General features: G+C 52.3%; 1 protein-coding gene across 1 annotated transcript in view; it reads left to right on the top strand.

The window, feature by feature from the left end:
- The first annotated feature begins 3,870 nt into the window (after positions 1–3,870).
- Positions 3,871–22,040, top strand: part of LOC139604917 (serine/threonine-protein kinase PAK 3-like) — a 99,027-nt gene continuing 80,857 nt past the window's right edge. Inside the window, exons 1-12 of the mRNA XM_071456237.1 lie at positions 3,871–3,990; positions 4,327–4,432; positions 6,780–7,472; positions 7,664–7,727; positions 8,558–8,606; positions 9,646–9,755; positions 10,513–10,630; positions 11,024–11,123; positions 11,542–11,738; positions 12,647–12,784; positions 15,709–15,854; positions 15,917–15,993. Of these exons, the coding sequence (XP_071312338.1) occupies positions 3,928–3,990; positions 4,327–4,432; positions 6,780–7,472; positions 7,664–7,727; positions 8,558–8,606; positions 9,646–9,755; positions 10,513–10,630; positions 11,024–11,123; positions 11,542–11,738; positions 12,647–12,784; positions 15,709–15,854; positions 15,917–15,993 (1,861 nt within the window). The 5' untranslated portion in view covers positions 3,871–3,927. The remainder of the gene's footprint in view (positions 3,991–4,326; positions 4,433–6,779; positions 7,473–7,663; positions 7,728–8,557; positions 8,607–9,645; positions 9,756–10,512; positions 10,631–11,023; positions 11,124–11,541; positions 11,739–12,646; positions 12,785–15,708; positions 15,855–15,916; positions 15,994–22,040) is intronic.

Raw genomic sequence — 22,040 nt, 5'->3', positions numbered from 1 at the left:
GCCCAACTGAAGGTAATCCCCTTTTAATGAAACAATACCCTCTGCTTGCAGACAGATCCAAGGGTCAGAGCAGATCCTGCCAGCTTGGCAGAAGGGGTCCAAAGAGGAGTTTTTACGGTTTAAAATGTAACACAGTGTGGTAATGTAATGATTCTTATAGGCTGTATGTAAATGCTATAGGACGTGCATCTTGTACTAGATTGGCTAGTGAGAATCAGAATATTCAACACAGAAGATTTATTGAATTGTAATGGGAACCTCACTCTCTTACACTTTTACCCTCTTACTCTCTCACCCTCTCATCCTCTCTACCCCTCTCTTCTCTCGGGCCTGCTCCGAGCTGTGCCTGGCAGCTCCAAGCAGGGCCCTGCACCCGGGCCCTTTGCAATAAACCGCAAGTTCCAGGGCCTGGCTGCAGAGATCTCTCGTCTCCGTCCGTCCTGACCGTCCTACCCCCCGACGCTCCTACACCCAAGAGCACCTGGGGTTGGCCAACACAGCTGGGTTGAGGAAAATCCAAGAGCACCGGGACTGACCAGAAACACCTAAACTTGTAATAGGTGATGTGAATGTAAAAGGTACCTTATTGTTGTCTTGTTTGTGTGTGAGAGTGAGTCACACACAAAATCAGCCTCAGCTTCCCCGGCTGGTGGGAAGGGGGGGCTGTGGAAAGAGGTGTGTGTGACCCACAAATAAGCCATTGTCCCTTGGGTGGGTGGGGGCTGCGACAGAGCATGTGTGTGACTGCAAACGGGCCATTGTCCCCCCGGGCCTGTGAGGGGGCCGTAGCTGAAGAGTGTGAGTGACACAAATCAGCCTCACAGGTGAACGGGCACCGGAGGCAGCAGAGTCAGGGCCCTCCCAGGAGGCCGGGAGATACTGAGACCCAGAGGCCAACGCCAAGGGGAGGGGGCCACAGGGAGCCGCGATTCTCTGTCAACAGGGATCCACTTTGTGTCCTCAGCGTGTGAAAGAATGTGTGGAAGTGAATGAGAAATAGAAGCGAGTGAATGTAGACAAATGAAAGTATATGTAATGTAGATTGTGCATTTTAAGCTTCACTATATCTCCTTGGAGGGAGGTGGATTGCACTGAAAGTAGTGTGAGAAAAAGGTTTTTTATTTTTAAGTGTGTAGTTGAAAGAAAAGTGGTATTTTGGTTGTTAGTGAAAGTGAAAAACAGAGGCAGATGATGAATAGATAAGATCTTGAAAAATGAGACAGAAAACCAGTAAGTTGGATTACAGGGAAAAAAAAAGAAAAAAAAATAGCCCTTTGGGAGTTATGTTAGGTAACAGAGATACAACTCCTTGCAAAAGGAGAAAGTACAGGGTATGTAGTAGTTGATGGGAACAACATGCAAACTATGGAAAAAGGGAAATTAACCTTAAACTAGTAAGCTCAAACTCGTGAATTATATACTTGAAAAAGAGCACTAGAATATTTAACACAAAATAAAGGAACCATATATACTGATTGAAGGTATGCCTTTAGCGTAGTACATACCTTTAAAAATTTGGAAAGGAAAAAGATTACTTAATTCAAGAGGAAAAGGTTTAGTACATGAGGAACTTATTTCAGAGGTTTTAGAGGCATTAAAATTACCTAAAAGAGATAGCTATAGTAGATATTGAGGAACCCCAAAAGGGAAAGACCCCAGAAATAAGAGGAAATAATTTGGCAGATGACGAAGCCAAGGATGCAGCAGAAAGTGGAGCTGAGTGAGTTATCTTAATATTAACTCCAAACGAGGAAAAACTGGAAATTCCAAAGTTTAGGGAAGCCAAGAAAAAAGAATTAAACAAGACAGGAAGTGAACAAGATAAATCAGGGAAATGGAAACTTCTTGATGGAAGACAATTACTTAGTAAAATGTGCTTACTAGGAAAATATTAGAAGACATGCATCAGAAAACCCACTGGGGTACTCAAGCTTTGTGTGATCATTTTTTAAGGAACTATGGGTGCACTGGGATTTTTGGAGTAGCAAAGCAAGTTACTGAAAGACGCTTAATTTGCCAAAGGATAAATAAAAAGGTGATGAGAAAAACAACATTAGGAGGTCGTGAGTTAGCTCGTCGACCATTTCAAAGCATCCAAGCAGAAGTTTAGATTTGTTAGGCTCTGGATTTATTTGTAAAAAAAACCGTTTAATCTAGAAGAAAGAGAATATGCCATAGGTTAGACAGGAGATTTTAGGAGAATAAAAATCTTTAAAGCATGAGAAACCCCCGAGACAAAACAGGAAGAGAACAAGGGGAAATGAAAGGGAGGGGAACAAGAGGAAAAGTCAGAAAGAGAGTGGGATCCTCTGCAGCTCTTGCCCCCTCCGTTCGCGGCCGAGGCGCCTGTCCCGGGTCCCGGCTCGCTGCCCGCCTCAGCTCCGCCTGCCCCGGTTTCCATCCCAGGTGCGGGCTCACTGCCCAGGGCAGCTCCACCTGCCCCGGCGCTGGCGGTGAATTTGTGTGCCCTGCTCCCACTGCCCGGCCCGCGGCCGCTCTGCCGGCCATGCTGGGGAAGATGGGGGTTGCTCTGTCCTGCCGCGTGGGCCGAGGTCACCGCGCCGACCGCACCGAGGCCGGGTCCCAGCCATCCCATCCCCGGCTGCCCTGCCCGTGCCAGCTGCGCTGGGCACCGCCGCCGCTGCTGCCGGGGTCTCCCACCTGCCTTTTCTCTGCCGGGAGCTGCCGGATCAGCCGCCATAAGCCATGTGGGGGCTGCCCACGCTCCGGCTCGGTCTCCACGGGAAGATCCCCCTCTGCCGATTCCGGCAGCAGACCCTGCCCACACTCCGACCGAGCCTCGGCGGGATATCCTCCGTGCTCCAGCGTGGCTGCTCTGGGGGCTGCAGGGGGATCTCTGCATCCCCATGGATCGGCAGGGGGATCTCTGCATCCCCATGGATCTCTGCATCTGGCACCGCCGTTTTTGGAGGCACCAGGAATAGGCTGAGCTCTGCCTGAAGCTCTTCTCACATTCCCCACACCCTTCCCGGCACAGGGAGGCTTTTACCTCCTCACAGCTCCCCAGGCTGGGTTGGCAGCCCCTCCTCGTGTGGGATCTCTGGGGCTTTTCCTCCCCGTTGGATTCCTGCGCCGTGGAGCTGTTCCAAATGGCCTCTTCCACGAGGTTCTGTGGCAGGGATTTGTTCTCCCTGGTCTCTGTCCGCAGCTCAGTGCGTGAGGGAGGAAGGACAAGGAGAGGAAGAGACAGGGAGAAGGGAAAAGGAAAAGGCAGGAGGAGAGGAAGGAGATGGGAAAGGAACATAGATGGATGTAGGACAGAATGAGGAGAAGAAGGAGGGTGGACAAGGAGAAGATGGGATTTGCCTCCATGCCAGAGGGAAGGGGAAGGAGATCCCCCCAGTCCATCCCTGGCAGGATGGCGTTGGCAGTGAGGCTGTCCTGCAGCAATGCTGGGCTGGGAGATGGATCAGCAGGGAAGGGAAAGGGGCAGTGATTCCTCCTGCCCTGCCTGGCTGTCCCAGTCTGGAGCGTCCTGGCGCTGCCGAGGCCCTTGGAGCGTCCGGCACTCAGGAGCCCGGAGCTCACGGCTGCTTTATAAAGCTGACAAAGTCGGCAGGATGGGTCTGGGTATGATCTCAGCAAACTGGGTTTATTGGTACAGGAACAGGGGACAGGTAAGGTTCATCTACAACCGGCAAATGTTCATGCACTTCGACAATGACGTGGGTCAGTACAAGGACCGGGAGAGATCCCTCAGCAAATCCCGCACGGGCACAACAGACCCGGCCTGGGCACAGGGAGGGAATTTATTACCAACCAAATCACAGCAGCACAAGGAGAAGGGAAAGAAATCTCTCCAGCACCTTCCCCCTACCCAACGGGGATCACCCAGAACAGGGGTCACCAGGGCTCTGCCCAACGGGGGTCACTGGGGATCATCCAGCACGGATCCTCCCATGGGGGATGGAGCTGGAGCAGCGCACGAAGCTCTTCCCACACTCGGGACACTCACAGGGCCTCTCCCTGGTGTGCAAGTGCTGGTGAGTGACGATCTCTGAATCCCATTTGAAGCTCTTCTGACATTCCAAACACTCCTAGGGCCATTCCCCAGTGTGGATCTTGTGATGCTTGCTCAGGTCAGAGGTCCCACTGAAGCTCTTCCCACATTCCCCACACTCCCAGGGCCTCTCCCCAGGGTGGATGTTCAGGTGCTCCATCAGGGTGGAGCTGTAGCTGAAACCCTTCCCACATTCCAAGCATTTGTGGGGCTTCTCCCTGCCATGAGGCTTCTCCACCAGCTCTGAGCTCTGGCTGGATCTCAGGCCGCCTTCCTGGCTCAGGGGGGCTCTTTCCTCCCTGCAGCTCCCTGGGCTGGGTTTGCAGCCCCTCCTCGTGCGGAATGTCTGGGCCTTTTCCTCCTCCTCCATCTGGCCACAGCTTGGGAATGACAGACCCTGGTTTGGGGGAAACCAAGGTGGGAGCACCTTGGAGTAGAGGCTCCTCCTGTCCAATTCCATCTGTAGAAGTCAGCAGGAGTCTTGTGTCCATGAAAATCCCCACAATGTCAAGATTCAGCCCCAAAAAGCTCTCCCAGCAGTTCCCTATTGCTGATCTCTCCACTTTTGGGGTTCCAGAGGTTTCCTTTCCTTAGGATCATGGGGGTCCAATGGTTCCAGGGCTTCTCCATTCTCTGGCGTCCTGCTCAGGGATGATCCAGGGCCTTTTGGGGGTCCATGGCGGCCCTTCTCCCCTGATGCTCTGCTTTGAGATCCCAGGGATCCCAGGGGTCCCTCCTCTCCAGGCTCCCCCCCTTTCCAGTCTGCCGGGGTCCCCCAGCTCTGGGATTGCCCCTCTCTGCTCTCCCCACTCTGGGGGTCCCAGGGGTTCCCCTCCTCTGCTCTCCCGGGGGTCCCCAGGACCAATGTCCTCCCCTGCCCATACTGGGCAATGGCCACGTGGGCCCCCAAAGATCCCCCCAAGGGGCTCAGCTTTGGGCTCCTGCAAAATCCAAACCTACACACACAGAGAAAACAAAACCTCCCAGAGACACCAGATGATATTTGGGGTCAATTCCACAATCTGCGAGCTCCAAACACACCCCAATAAAAAACCCTCTCAGGGACCCCCCGACAGATTTGGGACGACCTCCCCCTCCCCGCTCACCTGCAGGACGAGGTGGGGGCGATGGTCCCGTGGCTGCGGCCACAGGGGGCACTGGAACCTCCTGTTCCTCCTGTTCCTGCTCCTGCTCCTCCTCTTCCTGCTCCTCCTTTTCCTCTCTCCCTCCTCCTCCTCCTCCTTCCTAATCCCACCTCCTCCCCAGTTCCTGCCTTCTGTGTATTTAGAGTGGAGACCCTTGCTTGTTTTTAGAACTAGAACAAAGATCCCAGATGGAGCAAGGCTTGCTGCTTTTAGTCAGAACTATCAGTGACTAAAGGTCACGTTTCCTTTGCTTTGGTCCTGTCCTTGTTCTCCTCAGTGTTCAGGCTGGGCTATGGGGTGTCCTTGTTTGCTGCATTTTCCGAGTTCCTCTTGCATCCTTTGGGCCATGGGCTGTGCCCTGGGAGGGTTCTTTGTGCTCCTTTGTGACACAGGAGAACCTTCCAGGCGGTTTCTGCGTGAGCTGCTGCTGGGATGTCACAGGAACAGCGCCACATCCCCGTGGTGTTCCCGTTGCTGTGGGACACGGAGGCCTCAGTGCCCAGAGTGGCTCTGGGCTCGCTGCCGGAGGATCCTCCTGCCCGAGGCATTCTCAGCAGCCAGCCCAGCCCTGTCCTTCTGTGCTTGCAGGGCTACAGGCTGCAGGCGTGTGCAGCGCAGCCAAAATGATCCAGCACGTGGCTGCTGCAGTTTGCACTCTGTACTCTGTGGCTTATTCGGGGTATTTTTTAACCCACTTGGCACGTAAGTTGAGGTTTTCCCTCGGTGCAGCATCTGTGGCTTTGGGCTTGCTGTGTGCTTTCTGTTCTTCCTCTGGAGCTGAGTTGACTTTGGAACCAAATGGCCATGAAGACACCATTGCTTTGGGAGAGCTCCTGCCAGCAGCTGCAGCTGAAAAAGGGGGTGTCTGCAGCCAGCGGGGTGTGCACAGCATCTGCAATGAGCCCTGGGGGGTTCTGTTCCCTCAAGCAGGGAGTCTGTGCCAGTTCCATCTGAGCCTGGAACTGCCTCCCTTTGCTGCTCCAGCCAAGAACTGACCCAGCCCAGTGTTTTGTGCTTGTTCTCTTGCTTGCTGTGGGAAGGGACTGTGGCTCCTGGAGGGATGCAGTGAAAGCAAAATGCTCTCTTGGGGTTGCCTTGCTCCGTGGCATTTCCCAGCACTGGCAGTTTTTCTCCTAACAGCATCTGGTTCATGTTCCCTCTCCCACTGCAGGGCACCTCATGTCTGGATTCCGAGCAGCTCCTCCTTCGGTGAGTGGGAAAGGAACCTTTGGTGTTTGGAATTGTGCAGCAAGTTGTGAGCTCGGCATGTGGCAGTCGAGGGCCAGCCTGGGAGGCTGAAGGAAAGTTCCTGTCAGTGTCTTTGCAGCAGCAGCAGCAGCAGCAGCAAAGGAATTCCCATCAGTTTTCTCCTTTTCTGCTGAAGAGTTTTTGAAGAGCTGCAGGTCTGGTTTTACAGGCAGAGGATTGCTTGCTGGCTTTAGCCATGGTGGAATATCAAATTCCCAACAATAAGTGGCAATGTTGACTGTAGCCCATTGTTAGTTGGAACAGCTCCAAACCCCATTTCTGCGTAGTGCAGCTGGATGTGCAGCTGAGGATAAATAAGGTGATAACTGAGATAGAACTTCCTGTCCCTCACACTACTGTCTGTCCACAGGGCACAAAAGCAGCACCAGCACCTCCTGGGGCTCCCTCTGCTTCCGAAGAGGAGGCCCAAGAGGAGGAAGACAGCAGTGAGCTTCCCGCTGCTCTGGGGGACGATGGTGAACTTCCCTCAGTGCCGGGAGATGACAGTGAACTTCCCGCTGCTCTGGGAGACGAGGGCGAACATCCCGCGGGGTGGGAATGCAACGGCGAGGCTCCCGCGGGGTGGGACAAGGACAGGGGACATCTCCCGGCCTGGGACGAGGATGGTGGATGTCCCCTGGTGTGGGACCAGAGTGGCCAAGCTCCCACAGAGTGGGATGAGGACAATGGACATCTCCCAGTGTGGGATGAGGATGGAGGACATCCTGTGGCTTGGGAAGAGGAGAGTGAACATCTCCCAGAATGGGAAGTGGACAGCAAACATCCCCTGGCTTGGAAAGAGGATGGCGAACCTCCAGCATTTTGGGAAGAGGATGGAGAAGCTGCAGCATTTTGGGAAGAGGATGGAGAAGCTGCAGCATTTTGGGAAGAGGATGGAGAAGCTCCCTCTGCTTGGGAAGAGGACAATGAACCTCCCTCCGCTGTGGGATCCTGGGCTGAACATTCTGACAGCAGCACAGCCGGGCAGCCAGAGGGGAGAGGGGAGTGGTGCCTGATGCAGCTGAGTACGTCTGCTCTGTTCCTGGGTGCCCGAGCAGGTGCTGTGTGTGTGTCTGGGCATCAGCTGCACCCAGTGTTGCTCTGCAGCTGAATGTCACCGAGCCATTTATTGTCCTTCCCCAGCTGACACCAAGGGGCTCACGGCCCCAGGGAGTGGGGCTGGTTGTGGCTCTGCTGCAAGGCAGGGTCTCACTCTGGGAGGGAGCGTCTTCCACGTGGTTTCTTTCAGGGAACACCGTGAGCGAGGAGGAGCCTGCCGAGAAATACCTGGAAGTGGAGCAGATTGGCCAAGGGTAAGTGCACGGCAGCTACTGCTGCACAAGCAGGGCCGGGTGTTGTTCTGGTGCAGGATCAAGTGAGAAGTCAGGAGAGCTCCAAGCACCTTCAGGCACTGGGCTACCATCCTGCTGTCTCTCAGTCCTGATCAGAATTGATAACTGTGGTCAGAAGGTGCCGTCAAAGGCCCCTGAGGCTGGCAGTGTCCTGCCTGCAGCAAGGAGCAGGACCTGGAAGATCTTCTGTCCCTGGAACTGGATTGCCTAAAAGAGCAACTCACCATCTGGTGACTGTCAGAAAACAGTTCTCAAGAAGATTTCTTTCAAATATTTTCCTTCAAAAAATATCCACTGGTCAGGATTATCAACCTAATGGTTTAGAAACAGAAACCAGAGATGAACTAATAAGTGCTCTATTCTAGCACAGGTAGCAGACCCCATCCATTCAGTAACAGACACAGAGCTGATGCACTCTGGGGGAAAAGCATCACCTGCCTGATGGCAGGGCCCTTGTGGAACCTGCAGGTCTTAGGCAGGAAATGGAAAAGGATGAAATGCATTCTTTTCCATTTCTTTAGACACCCATTTCTCACCTCAGGTTTTGAACTAAAGCAATTCAGGGTGGACATTTGGGATTTGCTCCAGCCCAATTCCTTCATGTTGGGTCTCAGTTTTCTCCTGCACACCTAGCATGGCAGAGGGCTGGATGCTGCTGTGCTGTTGTTGGAAGGGTCGATGCACCCAGGTGTTTGTGAACGCTGCAGGCAGCAGAGATCTCCTGTCTGGGCTGGCTTTCCCTGCCAGGGCCTAAAGCGCTGCTTCTTTCTTCTCTGCTGTTTTGTCTCCAGGGCTTTTGGAACCGTTTATAAAGGACTCGACAGGGCCACTGGAGGAGAGGTCAGTGCCAACACGCCCAGCACGCCTGGCAGCTCTCCAGGGCTTTCCCCTCTGCTGGGAGCTGTGGCTGCAGCTTTGGGGGCCAGCAGAGCTTTCCTGCCCAGGCTGCTCCTCTGAAGGCAGAGCAGTGTCAGCCTGCAGAGCACAGCTGGGACAGACTTGGTCCTTCTGAAGCACCAAAGGAATGCAAGGAGGGCAGCGGTGTCTGTCAGAGCAGGACACGCTGGCTTGGCCTTCATATCTAAAAGTGTGAATGCATCAGCTGCTGGAGACTGAGGCCCAATTTATCTTCATCCCAACCTCAGACAGGAACATTATTTAGCTATTCTTAGCTAAACTATAACACTATTATGTCCATCCTGCCTTTCATTTTCAAAGGATACCTCAAGGCCTAATTATGGAGAGATCCTGCTTGGGCTCAATTTAGGGTTTTAGTCCTACTTCAGCTGTTCACAGAGAGAGAGGGAGGGAAATGAGAAGACGAATGTCCAGAGCAAAGCTCTCTCCTAATCCTGCAGTTGTGTTTGGGTCTGGTGTCAGTGACAGCCTGTGACAGGGATCACCTGAGCAATGGGTGTGCGTGTCTGCTTTGTTCTGCAATCCCAAACAGAGCAGTTGCATCTGAAATCATGACCAAATCCCATAGAATTGCTAAGGGGTTCCTGGCTGTTTTGCTCTGTTTTCACAGAACCAGAATTACCTCCTGCTTGCAAAATGGGTTTGAATAATAATAGTAGGAGTGTTGAGGCCATTTGAGAAGACTGTAGGTGTAGAGAATGTTGTTAGAGCTTTGAGGCTGACAGCTGAGGGACCATTTCTGCAGAGCTTGCAGGGCCAAATGTCTCTGGCCATGTGTCCTGTAAGCAGCCCCCAGCTGGCAGAGCAATGGGCTGTGGGAATGGCCCTTGCTGAGCTCTGGTGTCCCATCCCAAGGCAGTTTGGCACAGCCCGGCTCCGTCGCTCCACAAAGACTCGCTCCGTGTTTGCTGTGGCCTCCTGCCACAGACTCCTCCAGTTCAAGGCTGCAATGTCCCTTCAGGTGGCCATCAAGAAAATGAGTCTCAGAGGGCAGAACAGGGAACGAGCTGTGAATGAGATCCTGCTCCTGAAGGACAAGAAGAACCCCAACATTGTCAACTCTTTGGACAGGTGAGTGATTCAGCTCTGATCCCGAGCCCGGGCCCTGCGTTAACCTTTCCTGGCATCCGGAGTCTGTAGCCTGTTTTGAAAATGCCTGACCCAGCCACATCTTCCCAAACCAACAGCCTGGCAGTTCACTCCCTCCACGTGCTTTTGTTGCTTTGCTTTGGTTTTTCCTTCAAGTTGACCCCGTTTGCTGTGTCTCCCAGCAAGTGCTGATAAACCACAGCAGAAATTATTTCCCTTGGCTTCTTCTTCCCAGCCCTTTTCTATTGCTAAAGATGCCAGTAAGACCAAGTTCTTGTTTCCAGAAATGCCTCATTTGCCCATTTTTCACTGGCCTTGCCTATTTCTGAAGGGACTTTCTGAAAGGTTTTCTGACTGCTTTTGTCCCAAGTGCTGCACGGCCTCCTCCCCTGGATAACCCTTGCAGTTGTGTTGCCTTGTTCTGGAGGGAATGGTGGAACTGATGAGTTCAGAAGCTGAACCAGCTGGGGCCAAGTGTTGTGATTCCATATTTATCTGGGCTGTTGCTAAACTGCATTTTTCACCTGCTTGCCATCCAAGGCCTCTCCTTTCTCACAGGTGTCTCCTTCCCCTTTAGACTGTGCAGATTCCAAGGACTGTGCAGCCTGGCAGGAATGTCTCTCCATCTGATTCTGTCCTCACTGACAAGTGACCCAGAAACAAAACTCCCCTCCAGGCTTTTCCATGGGGGAATTGAGCTCTGCACTTTCATCTCCATGCCATTGTTTTCCTCTTCCAGCTTCCTTGTTGATGGAGATCTCTGGCTGGTGATGGAATACATGGATGGAGGAACTTTGCGGGACGTTGTCAGACAGACGCGCATGGCTGAAGGAGAGATGGCAGCTGTCAGTCGGGAGGTGAGGGATCCTTCTTGTCACTCCCATGGCTGGGACACGATGGTCCTTCCAAACAGGGTGTGAGAACAGGAGTGGCTCCATGCTCAGGGCTTTGTTTCTGAGTTGTTTTCATGAGCTGGAGAAGAAAGAGCCTCTGCAGTGAACGGCCTGCCAGCATCACTGCACTTCTACTCTGTTCTTGTTCTCTCTCCTGCTGTTGTGGTACTCTCTTTCTGGCTTGGATTTGATTTGCTGTTCTCAGCTTTGCCTTGAGCCCTTTGCCTGGAGCTTGTGTGCACTGCACTCCTGGCCTGTCACAGCAAAGCTGCTGCTGGCAGAATTCTGAGCTGTCCTTTCTGGTGTGATATATTCCAGCCATTGGTTTTTGCCCTCGTGTTTCTTGTTCTCTCTCAGTGTCTGCAGGGCCTGGCTTTCCTCCATTCCAACCGGGTGATCCACAGGGATCTGAAGAGCTCCAACATCCTCCTGGGCATGGACGGCTCTGTCAGGCTGGGTGGGTGTTCCTGGCCAGGCACGGCGCTCCCGGGCTGCGGGGCTGGGGCTGCTTCCCAGGGAGGGCCAGAGCCCCACAAGGGCTGCTGGGGGCACTGCCCGGCCCCTGCTGCCAGCTGAGAGCGGCTGCCCCTGCAGAGAGCTCAGGAGAGGAGCAGGGGGCCAGCAGTGCCTTTGCTCTGGCCATGGCCCTTCCAGAGGGGCAGCAGTGGGAATCTAAAGCTCCAAGGGAATCAGTAAAAGCCACTGCAGGAAAGCTGAGGGTTTCTTGAAGGGCCCAGTTCCATCTTTCCTTGGCTACAGCCCTGAGGGCTTTTCCAGCTGACTTCACTACTGCACTCTCAGACTGAGCCTGGGGAATCTTTGTGCTTGGTTTCCTCATTGCAGCTGCCTTTGACAGGGTTTGTTTCTGTCCTCAGCTGATTTTGGCCTCTGCGCTCAGCTCAGCCCTGAGCAGGACCAGCGCAGCTCCATGGTGGGCACTGCTCACTGGATGGCCCCAGAAGTTGTGACCAGATCTCCTTATGGCCCCAAGGTGGACATCTGGTCCTTCGGCATTGTGACCATCGAGATGGTGGAAGGAGAACCTCCTCACTTCAGGGAAACGGCGGCCATGGTAAGAGGCAAATTCTCCAGTGGCTGCAGAGGCTGCGAGCACAGGGGGACCCTGCACTGGGAGCAGCAGCTGGAGGTTTCTGCACATGGGAAGGGAATTCCCAGAGGACTTGTGCCTCCACACAGACGAATGTTCTGCAGTCTCCAGCAACAATTTGCTTTGGGCTTTTCGTTGTTGCAGCTCTTCTAGCTGAGAGGATGACCTGGAAATATGAAGCAAGTGCATCAGCTCTAATGTTATCTTGCAAGAAAACCCCACACCATCCCCAAATCCCAGCCCCAAACCCAACAAGTTTTCTGCAGGAGTTTCTAAAAGAGGTTTTGCAAGATGATCTCCCCTGATTCTTCTCACTGGGAAACTTGTCTAAAACCTGAAGATGATGGTTTAATATCCCCATAGTCTAATGTAATTCTTTCCTAGTCCAAGCTACTTTTTCTGTGTCACCAAGCCTGAGCTTTCAGCATCACAAACCTCCTGTTTCTTGCCTGGCAGTTTCTGGGATGGGGCATCAGGAATGCATTTACTTGAGTGTCAGTGGCACTGCAGAGATGCGCTTGATGGAAGAATCCTCTGAAATAACACAGGCAGACCACAGTGACTCTGGAAAATGGCCTGTAAAGCTGGTGTCCATATTTGGAGAAGCAAAATGGGCTATTTCTGATGGAGGTTCCTACTAACAAAGCCAGCCAATGAAACTGGCTCTCAAGGCGAGATCATTTGGATGTTGCAGTGGCTGTGGCAGCCCCAGGGTTTGGGTTTTTTGGTTGGCATAGCAAAATGAGCTCTGAGCAGCATCTCTGGCAGGGAGGAAAGTGGCCCTGGAGCTGGGGCTGAGGCCCCGGGGTTGGATGTGAGCCCGTGTGGGTGTGAAGGAAGCTGGCAGAGCGCTGAGTTTGCTTTCCCTGCAGGCTCGCGCTCTGATCCGGCAGAACGGGACCCCGCAGCTGCAGGAGCCCCGGCGCCTGTCGGCTCTGCTGCGGGACTTCCTCGAGTGCAGCCTGGAGCCGGACGAGGAGCGGCGCTGGGCTGCCCAGGAGCTGCTGCAGGTGAGAGCCAAGGGCTGCAGGGGAAGCAGCAGCGCCAGGGAGGGGTTTTCTTGTGGGGCCCCCTCCGATAGTCTCCAGTCTCGCTGCGTTCCACGCGCAGAGCAAGCAGAATCCTCGCCCGCTGTGGCCTGGCAGGCTCCTTTCGAGCTCATCTGGACCTGGTGCCCCACAGCGAGCAGGGACATCTTCAAGCAGCTCAGGGGGCTCAGAGCCCTGCCTGACCTGAGCTTGGATGTTTCCAGGCAGGAGGCACCTCCCACATCTCTGGGCACCTCCTGTCAGTGTTTCCCCACTCTCCTGGTTAAAAAATTCTTCCTTAGATCTAATCTGAGCCTGCTTCCCTCGATTTTCAAACCATTTCCCTTTGTCCTGTTGCAACAGAGCCTGTGAGGAACTTGACTCTGGAAAGTAACAGTTCATTTCTTTATTTTTTATCCTTTGGACAGCACCCATTTTTATCATCAGCCAAGCCTCTCTCCAGCCTGACCCCTCTGATCACTGCAGCAAAGAACCTGAGGGAGCAGCAGAGCAGATGAAGCACTTGAGAACAGCTTCTTGTTACAGTAGTTAGGACAACTAGTTAGTCATGGTAGTTAGCACTGGCAGTTAGTTAGGGTAGTTAGCATTGCTAGTTAGTTATGGTAGTTAGAGCAGCCTGTTTGTTATGAAAGTTTTATGAATAAAAACGCTCTTAAACCTCAGCTCCCTCGACGTGTCCCTTCCCTCTCCCGCTGTGACTCAGCTGCACGGAGCAATGTGAGGGGAGGGCGGGCCCAGCCTGGCCCAGAGCTGAGCCCCAGCAGAGCCCTGGCAGAGCCCAGAGCAGCCTCGGCACCTGCAGAGTCAGCCTGGAAGGAGGCGCTTGGAGCCTTCTCGGCTGCACCCGGCTCTTGGTTACAAACTGTGTGTGCTGGAAAATGCCACCGGCTCTGCAGGAGGGCAGAAGGGGCCCGGGGAAGGCCCAGGTGCTCCATGCAAGGGAAAAACCTGCCCTGGGTTTGTTATAAATAACTAGGTAGTGTTGCCTTTTGCTATTATGTATTGACTTCTGCAAAATATTCTTAATCACAACAATTTTGATAGAGTACAGTTTGTAATCACTTTTCACTGCTTTTGCTATAGTATAATTTGTCAGCTTTTTGTGGCCAATGCCCTGGCCCGTGTGTAGCTCATATCCTCAGAACATCATTTATGGATGACATTTCAGTTAGTGGACAGTGTGAAAAACATACATTATAGTTTTGGCTTTTGCAAAATATTAAAGTGGATGCCATGTGTTGTGCATTATAATGTTAACTTTTGTAGAAGTAGCTGTAGTTGTGAAATAATAACTAATGCTTTTATTTTTGTAACTAACTGACAATAACAATTCAGAGATATTTGTGAAAGAGCTAATGTTCATTTAAAGTACTTGTGGAAATAGCTAAAAGCCTCTGCATGGTCAGATAACATCTAAGGAAGGGATGTGATGAGGACCCCTGCCACTGACCCTTCCACTGTCAATAACTGTCACCTGCTGAAACCACAGAACAGGGGCCCTTGTGAGGCAGTGACACACAACCCTCAAAACAGCAATCCACAATTCCTGCACGTGCTCTAAAAAGGTGAGTTGGGGGTCAAACCAACCTAAAGAATTCCTGGAACATGTAAATGAGTTCAAGGAAATGTTTGAATATGTATAATCATTATGAATATGTATTTGAACAATACAATGGAGAAACTAGACAAGAAGAGTTGCTGTGGTTAACCGGTGTGCCTCTGGCCATTGCCAACACCCAGCGCTGTTACTGATTTGTCCCTTATTATTCCTTATTAAACTTTCAAAAATTCTAAAGAGTGAGGCTCATTTCTCGCAAAACCCAAGGTGCTCACCCCTTGTTCTTCCCCCAAAGCCAGGATTTGTCAACCCTAAACTTTGTCTGGATGGAGGAGAAGGAGGCTGCGAGGAAAAGGAAGATGCACTGGTGTGGAGGCCCATGGGAGTCTCAATCTCCCACCCGTGTAGGACTGGTCCCTAATAAGAAGAATAGATTTCAAGGTTATGGTGACAAGCTTGCTTCTCCTATAGATCTTTGCTGGTACATGCTGATTTATGGAAAGTTCTGTTACCCCATTGGCCTGTTGGCCTAATTACCCTCGTTCACCCCTATTACCCATCTTTGATTAGTCCCTAGAATGTTCTCCCTCTCTGTCCCTCCATTGGCCCCAGTTTACTGCATTCCTCTGCCCCTGTTTCCCTATTAGCTGTCCCGACCCTTAACCCCTCCTTTGCTCCATTTTCCCCCATGTCCATTGGACCCTGACCCTCAGCTCCACCTTCACTACCCCATATAAAACCCCCCTGTGCCCTCAGCTTGCACCCTGTCTTTGTGCCTGGACCCTGTTCAGCTCTGTCCCCTGCTCCTGTACCAATAAACCCAGTTTGCTGCAGAGCATACACAGACTCATCCTGCCGACTTTGTCAGCTTTATAAAGCAGCCGTGAGCTCCGGGCTCCTGAGTGCCGGACGCTCCAAGGGCCTCGGCAGCGCCAGGACGCTCCAGACTGGGACAGCCAGGCAGGGCAGAAGGAATCCCTGCCCCTTTCCCCTCCCTGCTGCTCCATCTCCCAGCCCAGCATCGCTGCAGGACAGCCTCACTGCCAACGCCATCCTGCCAGGGATGGACTGGGGGGATCTCCTTCCCCTTCCCTCTGGCATGGAGGCAAATCCCATCTTCTCCTTGTCCACCCTCCTTCTTCTCCTCATTCTTTCCTACATCCATCTATGTTCCTTTCCCATCTCCTTCCTCCCTTGTTCCTTCTTGTTCCTTCCTCTCCTCCTGCCTTTTCCTTTTCCCTTCTCCCTGTCTCTTCCTCTCTTTGTCCTTCCTCCCTCACGCTCTGAGCTGCAGACAGAGACCAGGAAGAACAAATCCCTGCCACAGAACCTCGTGGAAGAGGCCATTTGGAACAGCTCCACGGCGCAGGAATCCAATGGGGAGGAAAAGCCCCAGAGATCCCACATGAGGAGGGGCTGCCAACCCAGCCTGGGGAGCTGTGAGGAGGTAAAACCCTCCCTGTGCCGGGAAGGGTGTGGGGATTGTGAGAAGAGCTTCAGGCAGAGCTCAGCCTATTCCTGGTGCCTCCAAAAAGGGCGGTGCCAGATGCAGAGATCCATGGGGATGCAGAGATCCCCCTGCAGATCCATGGGGATGCAGAGATCCCCCTGCAGCCCCCAGAGCAGCCACGCTGGAGCACGGAGGATATCCCGCCGAGGCTCGGTGGGAGTGTGGGCAGGGTCTGCTGCCGGAATCGGCAGAGGGGGATCTTCCCGTGGAGACCGAGCCGGAGCGTGGGCAGCCCCCACATGGCTTATGGCGGCTGATCCGGCAGCTCCCGGCAGAGAAAAGGCAGGTGGGAGACCCCGGCAGCAGCAGCGGCGGTGCCCAGCGCAGCTGGCACGGGCAGGGCAGCCGGGGATGGGATGGCTGGGACCCGGCCTCGGTGCGGTCGGCGCGGTGACCTCGGCCCACGCGGCAGGACAGAGCAACCCCCATCTTCCCCAGCATGGCCGGCAGAGCGGCCGCGGGCCGGGCAGTGGGAGCAGGGCACACAAATTCACCGCCAGCGCCGGGGCAGGTGGAGCTGCCCTGGGCAGTGAGCCCGCACCTGGGATGGAAACCGGGGCAGGCGGAGCTGAGGCGGGCAGCGAGCCGGGACCCGGGACAGGCGCCTCGGCCGCCAACGGAGGGGGCAAGAGCTGCAGAGGATCCCACTCTCTTTCTGACTTTTCCTCTTGTTCCCCTCCCTTTCATTTCCCCTTGTTCTCTTCCTGTTCTCATGCTTTAAAGATTTTTATTCTCCTAAAATCTCCTGTCTAACCTATGGCATATTCTCTTTCTTCTAGATTAAATGGTTTTTTTTACAAATAAATCCAGAGCCTAACAAATCTAAACTTCTGCTTAGATACTTTGAAATGGTCGACGAGCTAACTCACGACCTCCTAATGTTGTTTTTCTCATCACCTTTTTATTTATCCTTTGGCAAATTAAGCATCTTTCTTGCTTTGCTACTCCAAAAATCCCAGTGCACCCATAGTTCCTTAAAAAATGATCACACAAAGCTTGAGTACCCCAGTGGGTTTTCTGATGCATGTCTTCTAATATTTTCCTAGTAAGCACATTTTACTAAGTAATTGTCTTCCATCAAGAAGTTTCCATTTCCCTGATTTATCTTGTTCACTTCCTGTCTTGTTTAATTCTTTTTTCTTGGCTTCCCTAAACTTTGGAATTTCCAGTTTTTCCTCGTTTGGAGTTAATATTAAGATAACTCACTCAGCTCCACTTTCTGCTGCATCCTTGGCTTCGTCATCTGCCAAATTATTTCCTCTTATTTCTGGGGTCTTTCCCTTTTGGGGTTCCTCAATATCTACTATAGCTATCTCTTTTAGGTAATTTTAATGCCTCTAAAACCTCTGAAATAAGTTCCTCATGTACTAAACCTTTTCCTCTTGAATTAAGTAATCTTTTTCCTTTCCAAATTTTTAAAGGTATGTACTACGCTAAAGGCATACCTTCAATCAGTATATATGGTTCCTTTATTTTGTGTTGAATATTCTAGTGCTCTTTTTCAAGTATATAATTCACGAGTTTGAGCTTACTAGTTTAAGGTTAATTTCCCTTTTTCCATAGTTTGCATGTTGTTCCCATCAACTACTACATACCCTGTACTTTCTCCTTTTGCAAGGAGTTGTATCTTTGTTACCTAACATAACTCCCAAAGGGCTATTTTTTTTTCTTTTTTTTTCCCTGTAATCCAACTTACTGGTTTTCTGTCTCATTTTTCAAGATCTTATCTATTCATCATCTGCCTCTGTTTTTCACTTTCACTAACAACCGAAATACCACTTTTCTTTCAACTACACACTTAAAAATAAAAAACCTTTTTCTCACACTACTTTCAGTGCAATCCACCTCCCTCCAAGGAGATATAGTGAAGCTTAAAATGCACAATCTACATTACATATACTTTCATTTGTCTACATTCACTCGCTTCTATTTCTCATTCACTTCCACACATTCTTTCACACGCTGAGGACACAAAGTGGATCCCTGTTGACAGAGAATCGCGGCTCCCTGTGGCCCCCTCCCCTTGGCGTTGGCCTCTGGGTCTCAGTATCTCCCGGCCTCCTGGGAGGGCCCTGACTCTGCTGCCTCCGGTGCCCGTTCACCTGTGAGGCTGATTTGTGTCACTCACACTCTTCAGCTACGGCCCCCTCACAGGCCCGGGGGGACAATGGCCCGTTTGCAGTCACACACATGCTCTGCCACAGCCCCCACCCACCCAAGGGACAATGGCTTATTTGTGGGTCACACACACCTCTTTCCACAGCCCCCCCTTCCCACCTGCCTGGGAAGCTGAGGCTGATTTTGTGTGTGACTCACTCTCACACACAAACAAGACAACAATAAGGTACCTTTTACTTTCACATCACCTATTACAAGTTTAGGTATTTCTGGCCAGTCCCGGTGCTCTTGGATATCCCTCAACCCAGCTGTGTTGGCCAACCCCAGATGCTCTTGGGTGTAGGAGCGTCGGGGGGTAGGACGGTCGGGACGGACGGAGACGAGAGATCTCTGCAGCCAGGCCCTGGAACTTGCGGTTTATTGCAAAGGGCCCGGGTGCAGGGCCCTGCTTGGAGCTGCCAGGCACAGCTGGAGCAGGCCCGAGAGAAGAGAGGGGTAGAGAGGATGAGAGGTTGAGTGAGTAAGAGGGTAAAAGTGTAAGAGAGTGAGGTTCCCATTACAATTCAATAAATCTTCTGTGTTGAATATTCTATTTCTCACTAGCCAATCTAGTACAAGATGCACGTCCTATAGCATTTACATACAGCCTATAAGAATCATTACATTACCACACTGTGTTACATTTTAAATGCTAAAAACTCCTCTTTGGACCCCTTCTGCCAAGCTGGCAGGATCTGCTCTGACCCTTGGATCTGTCTGCAAGCAGAGGGAATTGTTCCATCAAAAGGGGATTACCTTCAGCCAGCCACACCATTGTTTTCCTGTTGTTCACTAACTGAGGTATCTCAAAGCTTGCTTTGATTTCAATCTTGCTTATAGTTTCTATATTGTCAAAATCTTTTGCCAGACAATCATATTTATAAGGCTTTCCTGTTTCATCTTCCCCAACACTTGGGCATTTTTTTATTTCTCAATCCACCTGTGTTGTCCAATCCCAAATGCTCTTGAGCATATTCTCAATCCGGCAGAATTTTGCTTAACCCTGAATGCTCTTGGAATATTAATCCCTCAACCCAGCAGGTTTTTAGGAGCCCCTTTTGTCCTGTTTCCTAGTGGATTGGGCTAGGAAACTCCTCTGCTCCCTTCCTCCGAGGGGTCCAGCCCCTCTCTGAGACCCAGTCCCAGTTACCCCGGGGGATTCTCTCACTCCTTTTAACATTCACTTTGTCTCTTTACTGGCCACTTACCGTGGAAAGTCAGAAACGCAGCATGGGAGACTCCAGCACTCACTTGGCAGGTCTGGCACAACCAGCCCGCCTCTCATTCACTCACATTCATCCCCCCTGAGAAATACTTACCAATCCCTTTTCCTTCCCGAGTTCTTCGTGTACATTACTACTCTTAGGGGGCCAATTGCCGTGGTTGTAGGGAGCCTTTTTCCGTTGTCTTTGTTTTATTGTCTCCTTTTGTCCACCATAACCTGCGTCTGTCGGTCACCCCAGGGCAAACAGAGCGAGGCTGCCGAAGAGGGCAGGGGGCACCTTCCCCACTCTGACTCTCCTGAAGCACCGGCAGTGAGGTGTTGGTAACCATCCTCTGCTACCAAATTGTGAAAAACGCCAATCACTTGCTTTTAAAATTTTTAAAGTTTAATAGTAATAAAATAATTATCATAATAGTAATACTATTAGAGTAATAAAAATTTGGACAATTTGAATTAGGACAATATGAGACAACAAATACAAAGTGTTATGGAGTCCGGGTACCTTTTTCTGGGCAGCACAAGCCCTAAAAAGGACACCTGTTAACAAAGGATTAACCCTTAAAAACAATAGCCGGTTGCATATTCATACACTTCATACATGATGCATAAATTCCAAACGTGGGATTCTGGTCAGTGCCACCTTCTTCCTCTGAATCCTAACAGCGCCTTCGAGGCGGGAAGAAGTTCATCTGATAAGAGGGCAATAAATTCTTTTTCTCTGAATGATTTAGGTGTCCTGGGGCTGCTATCTCGCTGCAAGTCCTTTCTTTAAGAAAGTCTCTTACCAAGCATAGTTTCTATTTTAATATTTTGTAATAACCTAAAACTGTATTTAACCCACTTCTTAAGAGAATTAATACAGCATTAGTTTCTAACACAAGATGTATAATATTCATTTTCATATTTGCCAAAACCCAATCACAAAATATGCACTTTTCACAATTATAATCCCACTTACTTCCAGTCTCTCCCAGCATGGTCCCAGCTGCCGCCAGCATGGTTCCAGTTGCTTCCTCAATCAACTCAGTGAGTCCCAGTATGATGCCATTTGCTCCCAGTTGCTCCCAGTCAGGCCCAGTATGGGGGATGTTGTGCAGGGTGTGCTCACTGTGACACACAGTCACTCCCAGTATTAGTCCAGTCACTCCCAGAATGATCCAGATATGAGCCCAGTGTGCTCCCAGTCTCTACCAGAATAAACCAGTTTTGCTCTACATGGTTCCAGTTGCTCTCTTTCACCCTCACTTTCCTTCTAGCCGCTCCCAGTATATCCCAGTGTACCCCAGTTATCTCCAGCATCTTTCCAGTTCCTTCCAGTATGATCCCATTTGCTCACAAGCACTCCCAGTCAGCCTCAGTGTAGTGGCACTCACTGCCAGTAGGATCCCAGTCACCTCCAGCCATGATCCCAGTTCATCCCCGTGTAAGCCCAGCAGTTTCCAATCACCCCCAGTATGCACCCAGTTCCTTTCAGTTGGTCCTAGTATGTTCCCAGTTGCTCACAGTGACTCCCAGTCACTCCCGGTATATCCCATTTGCGCCAAACATGGTCTCAGTTGCCCCCTGCAGGCTCCTACTCACTCCCAGTACAATCCCAGTATGATCCCAGTATGATCCCACTCTCCATTAGTGCAATCACAGTGTGCCCTGGCATGGCAGTATGATCCCAGTATGATGTCAGTACAAGCCCAGTACAGTCCCAGTCACTCCCAGTATGATCCCAGTATGATGTCAGTACAAGCCCAGTACAGTCCCAGTCACTCCCAGTACGGTCCCAGTGCAGCCCAGTCCCTGGCAGTGCTGCCACTGCTGGGATCCCCCAGGCCTGTGTGCGCTCCCCCCTGGCGGATGTGCCGGGAGGAGCCCCAAGGGCTGGCAGTGGCCAGGCAGGGTCCCCAGCAAGGCCCAGTTTGGATGTGCAGCCCCCAGTTTGCCCAGTTTGTCTCTCCTTTGGCCCGGGCCGGGTTCCCCCCGCCCGCAGCGGCTGGGAGCAGCCGAGAGCCCCGCGCTGCCCATCCCGACCTGTCCCGGCTCCATCCCCGCTCCTGCCGCGGGCTGCGAGGGCTGCGGGAACGGGCACCGAGGGTGTGGCTGCTGCTGGGGGAGGAGGAGGAGGCAGGGAAGGGCAGGGATGAAGGGGGAAAAGGAGGTGGGGCTAGGGGGGAGGAGCAGGGGGAGGAGGGATGGAAGAGGAGGGACAAAAGCGGATCAAGGCTGAACTGAGGGAACCACGCCTTCGATCCCTGCCTGAATTCGCAGCCCCCACCTGTGGGATCATCGCCTCCCCCATCGCGCTGGTGAGCGGGGAGGGGGAGCTCGGCCCAGATATCCAGAGGGTCCCTGGGTTGGGTTTTTGGGGGGATGTTTGGAGAATGAAGAAGTCCAAGGCTGAGCGGAAAAGGCCCCTTGGGGGGACATCGGGGGGTGGCGGTGGCGGCTGCTGGCAGAGGCAGCCTGGAGGAGCAGAGCCCTGTGTGGCCCAGGAGCCCAAAGTGGGGAGCCCAGAGAGGGGGGAGCGCCACCATTGGCGGGAGCCTCAAGAGCCTGGAGAGGGGCAGGGGGGACTCCTTGGAGCCGCTGCAGCCCAGAGCAGAGAATGAGAGGAGAAGGGAGCCTGGGAGCCCAAACAGCCCCGGCATCCCGAAATGGGGAGAGCGAAGCGGGGGGAGCTTTTGGGATTGCTGGGACTGCCCGCAGCCTGGGCAGGGCGGGCACCGAGGAGAAGGGGGATCCCCAATCCAAGCGTGACCCCAGCAGCTGGAACAGG

This window comes from Agelaius tricolor, unplaced genomic scaffold (genome assembly GCF_023055355.1).
Source record: "Agelaius tricolor isolate 1412-34295 unplaced genomic scaffold, bAgeTri1.0.p SCAF_57, whole genome shotgun sequence".
In the NCBI taxonomy this organism is placed as follows: Eukaryota; Metazoa; Chordata; class Aves; order Passeriformes; family Icteridae; genus Agelaius; species Agelaius tricolor.
The sequence above is the reverse complement of the archived record's forward strand: the minus strand, read 5'-3'. Positions and strand labels throughout refer to the sequence as shown.